The 11033-nt window shown below is 39.2% G+C and overlaps 1 protein-coding gene across 1 annotated transcript; it reads right to left on the bottom strand.

The window, feature by feature from the left end:
• Positions 1 to 5639: 5639 nt before the first annotated feature.
• Positions 5640 to 7791, bottom strand: eslec (eosinophil lineage-specific marker). Its single transcript, XM_026153885.2, has 7 exons — positions 7659 to 7791; positions 7504 to 7581; positions 7326 to 7364; positions 6764 to 6879; positions 6540 to 6674; positions 6339 to 6450; positions 5640 to 5975 (listed from the first exon to the last, which is right to left on the bottom strand). The coding sequence occupies exons 2-7, from the start codon at positions 7562 to 7564 to the stop codon at positions 5893 to 5895; spliced, it is 546 nt and encodes a 181-aa protein (XP_026009670.2). The 5' UTR covers positions 7565 to 7581; positions 7659 to 7791; the 3' UTR covers positions 5640 to 5892.
• Between the last annotated feature and the right edge of the window lie 3242 nt (positions 7792 to 11033).

Genomic DNA, 11033 nt, shown 5'->3' with positions numbered 1-11033 from the left:
AAGATCAAGCAAAGATAGTTTCATCTCAGAGTCAGGGCTGTACTGACTAGTTAGCTCAGCCACACTGTTAAGTAGTGGGCCACTGATGGGGATGATCAGCGGCAGCCGGTGAGACTTGATGCAGGACAGTTATGGCTGGCTTCAGGATGGGAAATCCTTCCAGCCTCATGATCAGAGATGATTAGAGACAGTAACGTGTATCTGATTACTTTTTTCAAGTGACGAGTAAAGTAAGGAATTACTATTGCAAAAAAGGTCATTAGATTACTGTTACTTTCCCGTAAGCATGCTTCGTTACTGCGTTATTAACCAGTGATTTTTTTTTGTGAGAGTGTCTCATGACAATGACGTAAGCGTGTGCAACGTTCGTGGTTAACAGCTGTGTGCAGATCAACAATGGATAATATAACGAGTGCGGGACAGAGTATGACTGTGCAGCATTTAAAGTGTGGAAGTACTGACCTTACTTTAAATTTTGATTCAGTAAAAAGAGACAGAAACATTGGCGCCCGTGGGGTGTGTGGGAAGAAAACTTCTTTTTATAGCGAAAAAAACTCCTAAACTTCCAAGGAAGCACCGAGTATGCTGCCACAGGAATTTGAAATTCACAGAGAAACTGCCGGATCCTTCCGCTGACATGACCACTGTGGCACACCTGCACCAGGGCAAACCTCCACCCGCCCCACTCCTGCTAAACAGGTGAAGTTTTATCTGGTCCCCTCCCCAATCAGACCAGGAGTGACATGTTTAGCCGCATGTTCTCCTTAAATTGCTGGCTGTCTGAGTGGTGTCCCAGAAATGATGTGGGCTTCATAGATAATTGGCAAACCTTCTGGAGGAAACCTGGTCTTGTTAGGAGAGACGGCATCCATCCCACTTTGGATGGAGCAGCTCTCATTTCTAGAAATATGGACAAATTTATTAAACCCCCCAAAATATGACTATCCAGAGTTGGGACCAGGAAGCAGAGTTGCAGTCTTACACACCTCTCTGCAGCTTCTCTCGTCCTGCTACCCCCCCAAAAACCCATCTCCATAGAGACTGTGTCAGCTTCCAAAAAGACAAAAAACAAACTAAAAACCAGCAACAAACAACTTAAACATAAACAATTACAAAGAAAGAACAATACAGTATCCACATCTGAACCAAAGAGTAAAACAGTGAAATGTGGATTATTAAATATTAGGTCTCTCTCCTCCAAGTCTCTGTTAGTACATGACTTAATAATTGATCAACAAATTGATTTACTCTGCCTTACAGAAACCTGGTTGCAGCAGGATGATTATGTTAGTTTAAATGAATCAACACCCCCGAGTCATTCTAACTACCAGAAATCTCGAAGCACAGGCCGAGGGGGCGGTGTGGCAGCAATTTTTCACACCAGCCTATTAATTAATGAAAGACCAAGACAGACTTTTAATTCATTTGAAAGCCTGATGCTTAACATTGTCCACCCCAGCTGTGAAACTCAGAAACCAGTCTTACTTGTTATCATCTATCGTCCACCTGGGCCTTACACAGAGTTTCTGTCTGATTTCTCAGACTTTATATCACATTTAGTTCTGAGCTCAGATAAAATAATTATTGTGGGTGATTTTAACATCCATGTAGATGCTAAAAATGACAGCCTCAACATGGCATTTAATCTGTTATTAGACTCAATTGGTTTCTCTCAAAATGTAAAAGAACCCACCCACCACTTTAATCACACTCTAGATCTTGTTTTAACATATGGCATAGAAACTGAACATTTAACAGTGTTTCCTAAAAACCCTCTCCTGTCTGATAATTTCCTGATAACATTTACATTTACAATAATTGATTACACAGCAGTGGAGAGTAGACTTTATCAAAGTAGATGTCTTTCTGAAAGTGCTGTAACTAAGTTTAAGAATATAATCCACCCACTGTTATCATCTTCAATGCCCTGTACCAACACAGAGCAGAGCAGCTATCTGAACGCTACCCCAACAGAGGTCGATTATCTTGTTAATAATTTCACCTCCTCACTACGTACGACTCTGGATACTGTAGCTCCTGTGAAAACTAAGGCCTCAAATCAGAAGTACCTGACTCCGTGGTATAATTCTCAAACACGTACCCTAAAGCAGATGACTCGTAATCTGGAGAGGAAATGGCGTGTCACAAATCTAGAGGATCATCATTTAGCCTGGAGAAATAGTTTGCTGCTTTATAAGAAAGCCCTCCGCAAAGCCAGAACATCTTACTATTCGTCACTGATTGAAGTAAATAAGAACAACCCCAGGTTTCTCTTCAGCACTATAGCCAGGCTGACAAAAAGTCAGAGCTCTGTTGAGCCAACCATCCCTTTAACGTTAACTAGTAACGACTTCATGAACTTCTTCACAAATAAAATTTTTATCATTAGAGAAAAAATTACCAATAATCATCCCACAGATGTAATATTATCTACAGCTACTCTTAGTACCATTGATGTTAAGTTAGACTCTTTTTCTCCAATTGATCTTTCTGAGTTAACTTCAATAATTACTTCCTCCAAACCATCAGTGTCTTTTAGACCCCATTCCTACAAAACTGCTCAAAGAAGTCCTGCCATTAATTAATTCTTCGATCTTAAATATGATCAACCTATCTCTAATGATCGGCTATGTACCACAGGCCTTCAAGCTGGCTGTAGTTAAACCTTTACTCAAAAAGCCATCTCTAGACCCAGCAGTCTTAGCTAATTATAGGCCAATCTCCAACCTTCCTTTCATATCAAAAATCCTTGAAAGAGTAGTTGTCAAACAGCTAACAGATCATCTGCAGAGGAATGGTTTATTTGAAGAGTTTCAGTCAGGTTTCAGAGCTCAGCACAGCACAGAAACAGCTTTAGTGAAGGTTACAAATGATCTTCTTATGGCCTCTGACAGTGGACTCATCTCTGTGCTTGTCCTGCTAGACCTTAGTGCAGCATTCGATACTGTCGACCATAATATCCTATTAGAGCGATTAGAACATGCAGTAGGTATTACAGGTACTGCGCTGCAGTGGTTTGTATCATATCTATCTAATAGACTCCAGTTTGTGCATGTAAATGGAGAGTCCTCTTCACACACTGAGGTTAATTAGTTCCACAGGGTTCAGTGCTAGGACCAATTCTGTTTACATTATACATGCTTCCCTTAGGCAGTATCATTAGAAGACATAGCATACATTTTCACTGCTATGCTGATGACACCCAGCTCTATCTGTCCATGAAGCCAGATGACACACACCAATTAGTTAAACTGCAGGAATGTCTTAAAGACATAAAGACCTGGATGGCCGCTAACTTTCTGCTTCTTAATTCAGATAAAACTGAGGTTATTGTACTCGGCCCTGAAAATCTTAGAAATATGGTATCTAACCATATTCTTACTCTGGATGGCATTACCTTGGCCTCCAGTAACGCGGTGAGGAACCTTGGAGTCATTTTTGACCAGGACATGTCCTTCAACGCACATATTAAACAAATATGTAAGACTGCCTTCTTATATTTGCACAACATCTCTAAAATTAGAAATATCCTGTCTCAGAGTGACGCTGAAAAACTAGTTCATGCATTTATTACTTCCAGGCTGGACTACTGTAATTCATTATTATCAGGATGTCCAAAAAACTCGCTGAAAAGCCTTCAACTAATCCAAAATGCTGCAGCAAGAGTCCTGACAGGGACTAGAAAGAGAGAGCAGATTTCTCCTGTTTTGGCTTCCCTTCATTGGCTTCCTGTTAAATCCAGAATTGAATTCAAAATCCTGCTCCTTACATACAAGGTCTTAAATAATCAGGCCCCATCTTATCTTAATGACCTTGTAGTACCATATCACCCTATTAGAGCACTTCGCTCTCGCTCTGCAGGCCTACTTGTTGTTCCTAGAGTATTTAAAAGTAGAATGGGAGGGAGAGCCTTCAGTTTTCAGGCCCCTCTTCTGTGGAACCAGCTTCCAGTTTGGATTCGGGAGACAGACACTATCTCTACTTTTAAGATTAGGCTTAAAACTTTCCTTTTTGCTAAAGCATATAGTTAGGGCTGGACCAGGTGACCCTGAATCCTCCCTTAGTTATGCTGCAATAGATGTAGGCTGCCGGGGGATTCCCATGATGCATTGAGTTTTTCCTTTCCAGTCACCTTTCTCACTCACTATGTATTAACAGACCTCTCTGCATTGAATCATATCTGTTATTAACCTCTGTCTCTCTTCCACAGCATGTCTTTATCCTGTCTTCCTTCTCTCACCCCAACCGGTCGCAGCAGATGGCCCCGCCCCTCCCTGAGCCTGGTTCTGCCGGAGGTTTCTTCCTGTTAAAAGGGAGTTTTTCCTTCCCACTGTCGCCAAAGTGCTTGCTCATAGGGGGTCATATGATTGTTGGGTTTTTCTCTGTATCTATGAAGCGCCTTGAGGCGACTTTTGTTGTGATTTGGCGCTATATAAATAAAATTGAATTGAATTGAATTGAAAATAGATTTATGAGCAACAGGACTTAGTGCCGCTGAGTCTTTGATTTTATTTATTTTCTGGACTCTGGAGGTTTACCCAGTGACAGGTGTGCCGCAGGTGTGCCATTTTACCACTGACATGCTAAAATCTAAAGAGCAGATCAGACAGAGACTTAAAATGCTTCCAGATGAGAATATCTTCAAAAGGTGTTTGAATTCAATGAGTAGGCTGATCTAGCGCAGCATAAAAAGTCTAAGACTTGTACATGGAAGAAATGGAGAAGAAGGCTTTGTTATCTACCCTGGAATACCACCAAGCCATTGGTTCAGGTATGTGGATGACACCTGGATGAAAATCAAATCTTAGGACGTACCACAATTCACGGATCACATTAACTTGGTTGACCAACACAGCAAGTTCACCAGGGAGGTTATGAAAAGTGGCAGGTTAGCCTTCTTAGACTGTGAGATTTCCATCAGTAATGGGGGACATTTAGAAGTTGATGTGTACCGTAAACCTACACATACAGATCAGTATTTAAGGTTTGACTCTCATCATCAACTGGAGAATAAACTGGGTGTCATCAGGACGCTACAACACAGAGCGAACACCATCCCCACAGACACAGCGGCCAGGGAAGCAGAAGAACATCACATCAGGAAAGTCTCGAGTATATGTGGTTATCCCAGCTGGACATTTGTCAAAGCTAGGAAGGCGCCAAAAGAAAGCTCCAGCCGATCCAGGAGAGAAGGACCACCGCTGCCTAAGGAAAAACCCTTAATGATCCCATATGTGTCAGGAGTATCGGAGCAGTTAAGAATCCTTTTCTCTAAACACAATGTCGCTTATGACTTTTAAACCCCAAAACACACTGTGCCAAAAATTGATCCAATGAAACAGGTCCCCTAATGTAAACAGAGTAATATAGTGTACACTGTTAGGTGCCAGGAGGATTGCCATGATTTTTATACATCAGGGAAACAAAATAACCTCTAGATAAGCAGATGGCACAATACAGAAGAGCTAACTTGTCAGGCCAGGACTCCATAAAGAAAATATTTAATTTCTACATCATGTGAGCACAGAAATTTGAATTTGCATCAGGTATTTGGAAAATGGTGGATTTATGCCTGGATGTGTATGAATCTTTTGAAGTATTCCCATGAAAATGTGACAAAGACTCAGAGACCAGTTTGATTCAATGCTTAAAGGTTTAATAATGAAGATGATGTTCATTCAGGGAAGTAAAGTGAAAGCTTAAAGCATTCTTTCCATTACACACTCAGTTTGTTCTTATTAAAAGAGACAATCCATCTACAGGTTGCATCATTTTTCAACTCATTCCTTATGTAGCGTTGCGGTGAACTAAAAGAAGTAAAGATGTAAGAAGAGAAACATTTTAAGCTGGATTTATGAGATTATTTGCTCTAAAGACCGGTGAACCAAGCCTTCATTCCAGAGATCGTCTGACTTTCCTGGCGCAGACAAATGGGTATCTGGCGTCACAGGGTATGTCATTCATACAGAGGTTTCCTGTAAGCACCAAAAATGAACATTAAGTGAAGCCATGCTCACATGGACGTCTATACTGACACAAATATTTAGTTTGCATAATAGCAGGAGCACCTGTCAATATTCATTTTTGACTCTACTTTCACAGCACTATGTAAATTTACTTTAAATTTAAAGACGTGAAATACAGCAATCTATTTTATTCATTATGGTAAAACACAAAGTTTGTCTCTGTTAAAAATAAAATTTAGAATTCATATTATTTTCCTGTAAGTCACTGCTATTTATCACACCAAATGATAAGCATTTTTTGAGAAAATGTGGATACTGTAACAGTTTTTGTTCCCCTCAAAATGAATTCATACACTTTCTTTTAAATTTTACCTGTCCAATTCATATGCAGGCAGTTCTCTCTGCCCCCGACATTGTTAGGCTCTCCGTGACACCAGTTTGCATATGTGAAACGGGTTCCATCGATCCAAAACCAATAACGCTCCTAGAAAACACAAAAAAAACAGAGAATAGTGTCAATAGGCAGGCATATCCTCTAGTCTCAGAACTAATGTCTAATATTGAGTAGTGTACCTCTTGAGCATCTGAGCCTCCAATCCATGTAGGGACATGATTACGAGCACCATTAAGTATGACCCTCTGAATCGCTTGGTACTCTCCGAGGTTGCGCACAGACGCCAGATTTGCATTCAGGGACTGACAGTGTCTCTATAGGACAAAAGGTCTAGTTTAAACCAAGTTTGATATGAAAAGTATTAAAGCAGAGAGAAATGCTAAATCGAAATCACTGTTCTTACCTGCGCCTGAGCCCAAGTCAGTTGATTGGGAAAGAAGTGATAGTATCGGTTTCCATATCTAGTCCAACCCCAGGGGCTCCAAAAACATGCAGATCTCTTCTCAACAAGATGCTCTCCTGAGGACAAGCAAAGACTACTTAGATACTCAAACATCAATTATCGTTGCTATTTACAAAAAAGTAATTGTCTTTCAAACCATGTATATGCTCAAACCTTTATACCCCTGCAAACACACACACACACACACACACACACACACACACACACACACACACACACACACACACACACATATACATATATAAACCTTTATACCCCTGCAAACACACACACACACACACACACACACACACACACACACACACACACACACACACACACACATACACATATACATATATATATATATATATATATATATATATAAATAAATTATAAATATTTTATTTTCTCACTGGTAAAACATATCATTTGAACACATACATTACATACAAGCATACAAGTGAGGACATAGATGTGCTCTTCAGCATGACAATAATCTGAGAGGAAAATTGTTACCAACCTGGGGGATTTGATTCAGACCCATCCTTACCCACTTCATCTGGAAGAACCCAAAAAAAGTTATAATTTTGATAAATTTTAGTGGTAAATTTCCATTAATAATATTGATATTATAAGTGTTGTTTGTATTATTGATTCCACACATATATACGTTATCTATATTATACTACAATACTCACTGGCAGCAGTGGTCAGAGCGATCATTGCACAAAGAAGTGCAGACACAGTCAGCAGCTTCATGGTGATAATTAGTATCTCTGTGAACAACAAAAGACCCAAAGTTATTAGCACTTCATTAAACAAAGCACAGAAGGAATCTGAGTTTTCAGCCAACCTTTTGTAGAATATCTTGTCTGTTCAGTCAGTAGCTTCAGCCTTCCAAGGTTGGAACAAGGTGCTGAACAGCTCTGAGATCACGGCTTATATTCTGTCTCTTTGTAGTTTCAAAACAGGGAACTAACATTGAAAAAAATGACACGTGTATTATGTGATTCATGCTGGCCAGACTTTTACTGCACTTCTTTCTTTCACAACCAAAACCAAAATTATTGCCAAATGCTGACTACTTCTTCCAGCTGCCCACTTAATTTTACTAGTCAACAACTAGTCAAACACTGGTCAACACTCCATAGTATAAATGGAGAACATTTTATATATTTAAGAAAGTATTTTCAGGAAAGAAAAAAAAAACCCATAAAACAAAGGAGAAGCTGAGTTTATGGACATTAAATAATCAGCGTTATTATGAAGATCTAAAATAATTTCTGACGTTTTGCTCTCACAGTAATCATGATGAGAATGTTTCTTCAGTAGACCAATTCTTGCCAGTTCTTTCCTTAGCATTTCTGGAAAAGACATGCAATAAGAAAAAGATAAAATGAGACCAGTGCCTCAGCTGATAAGAGATGTCTTGTATCTTTGACAGGCATTCACCAGAAAATTTTTATGGAGACAGATCTGTCACAGTACTGGGTCTGTGTGCTGCGTTTTTGATCAGTTATGTTCTTGGATTTGTTGATTTTCATGGTTTTGAGTCACTTTATTGTTTTCTGCTTATGTCAAATTCAGAGATGGGCAGTGATGCGTTAAAAGTAATGTGTTATTGTAATTTTGATTACTTTTTTCAAGTAATCAGTAAAGTAACAGGACTACTTTTTCAAGTAACTTGACCAACACTGGTTATGTTCTTACTTTTCAGTCGTTAGCTTTCTGTAACTTTGCCCTCCCCCATTCCACGTCTCACGTCTAGTTACTCTTCTCTCTGTGCTCCATGTCTGCTTGGTCTTCAACCCGTTTTCACTCCCTACTCGTAATATAGCGACGATTTGTAACGTCCCTAAAATTCTCATGCTAACGCAAAAGGTATCCTTCCATGTTTTTCTCAGTTCACTGCAATGTGAACCCGCTCGCAGCGATAAGAGACACTTCGAGCAGAGGCTCCAGCCATCCATTTACTCCAATAATAACCCCGTCATGGCAAAACATGACGCCGTGAAGTACAATCTAACTGGAGAACCGAGGACCCTCTCCCCCGACGTGTTTTTCTCCCTAATGTAAGGCTTTCTTTGTTTTGTTTTGTTTTTTAGCCATCAGAATTGTTGTCTGAAGGCCAAGAAAGATGCCAAGTGGATTTACTTTACCAAGTGGATCATCATGGCCTTGCCATATTGGTCCATTTGATTGACCTTTATTATAATTATGTATTTATTTTATTTTTGTTTTTTAAAGACTGGACAGACATGACTGGGGGTCAGGACAGGGAGAAAGAATGAGAGGGAGAGAAAGAAAAATATTCCCATATATCATTGTTGTTTATTGTATTGCTCTCATGTTCTTCTGCTTGTTTTCTTTTCTTTCTCAACAGGTGATCCAGGTGATTGATATATGTATATTTTTTTGTCTGCTTATTTAGTTGTTTTTTGGTTTTTTGCCCTTTATCCCCATCCCTCTTCTCCACTGTTTTTTCCCCCTCTTCTTTTCTCCTTTTTCTTTTCCTCATTCAAGTCTGTCCCGTATCTAGCAAGTGAAAATAAAAAAATAAATAAAATAAACAATAAAAGGTGAATCAAATAGACCATTACGGCAAGTCTGGGATGGTCAATTTGGTAAAGTAAATCCATTGGGTATCTTTCTTCGCCTTTACGATAATTCTGATGGCAAAAGAACCAAACGGGACAGGCAGAAAAAAAAAAGAAAAAGAAAAAAGGAATGAGACAGAAGTGCTATCCCAGCCGTCCAAGATCTGAAATGCATTTCAAGAAGTCCCCACAGTGAGCATTAGGGAACTCAGTACTATAAGAAAGGTCTTTTTCATATTTCTATAACAGTTAGTGTTCAATTAACTGTCATTTTTAAGTGCAAAATCCAAAATACTTATTTTTTGTTGTTTGTTTGAGGTTCGCAAATGTAAATAGAATTTGGTGCTTTTCTTTGGCATACATGAAAGTGGTTTGGGGGTTCTGATCTGAAGGCCCATGAAACGAAAGGTATCAAAGACTTCTAAAAATACACAATAAACCAGCAGTTTCACCCCCTCAGAAAGAGAGGGTGAAACTGGAGTAATGTGTTCTCGGTGCTTTAATAATGATCATCAGACATTCACAAGCATTTGTTCCCACAGTCGAATTGATTAGTTAGGGAGAAATTCAACAGTCTTGTGAAACAATGTCTAAACTGTGGTTTCAAAGAATGTGTCAAAAGCTGCCGCTTCTTTTGAAATTAAACCAAGGCTGTTGGCTAACTGATGATCACCATGATAATGACTTTATCTGCCAGTCACAGACTTAGACCTGTCCTTTTAGTTATTGCTAAACTTTTTATGGTAAGGAAAACATTAGAGAAAACAAAACTGACTCACCTAGCATTAGACATCGTTTTCTGATTGAAAAATCTTCCTGCAATTTTGTCCTCAAGATTACTTAAATGTCTAGAAGCCTATTGTTGAATTTATGAACAGAGACCCAGCTGATTTTTTTACCTGATTTTTCTTTAAATTAAATTTACGTATTTAGTAGTTTAATCCTTATTTTATTTTTTTTATGTCTTTATTGTCCTTGTTGCAGGTACAACGGAATTAAAAGTGGTGTCCGATCAGTGCATCGACCATAGAAATATGAAAATATAAATAAAAACAATAAAATTTAATAAAATTAAAAAATAAAATACTTAAAGTGCTAATAAGAATAGTATGAGCAAACATTTACATACATTCCCACACACATGCTTCAGTCAGTGCATAGATCATTTCAAGAGTGACCTGATGGACATTTTTTTTTTTTTAGTAGCAGTATTCAGAAATGTTATAGCAGTTGGGTAAAAACTGTGTTTGAGTCTACTTGCACTAATTGCTCTTTACGGTCTGCCCAAGGGCAGCCGTCCAAACAGGGAGTGGCCAGGGTGTGAGGTATCTTTTATAATATTTTGAGCTTTTTTAAGACAGCAGGTATAGTCTAGCTCTTCCAGCATGGGGAGAGGGCAGCCAGTGATCCTTTGGGCGGTGTTAATGACCCCTTGGAGTGCTTTCCTCTGAGCCACCGTCCTACAAGTGTACTAAATGCATATGCAATAGGTTAGTACACTCTCAAAGGAAGCTCTGTAGAAGGACACCAGCAGTCTCTGTGTGACAGTCTCTGTTGGGCCTTTTTCAGCAGCTCGGAGGTGTTCACACTCCAGGAAAGGTTCTCCTCTATGTTGACTCCCAGGAAGCGAA

Source organism: Astatotilapia calliptera, chromosome 3, assembly GCF_964374335.1.
Source record: "Astatotilapia calliptera chromosome 3, fAstCal68.1, whole genome shotgun sequence".
Classification (NCBI taxonomy): Eukaryota; Metazoa; Chordata; class Actinopteri; order Cichliformes; family Cichlidae; genus Astatotilapia; species Astatotilapia calliptera.
Note: the sequence above shows the minus strand (reverse complement) of the source record. Positions and strands in the feature narration are given on the sequence as shown.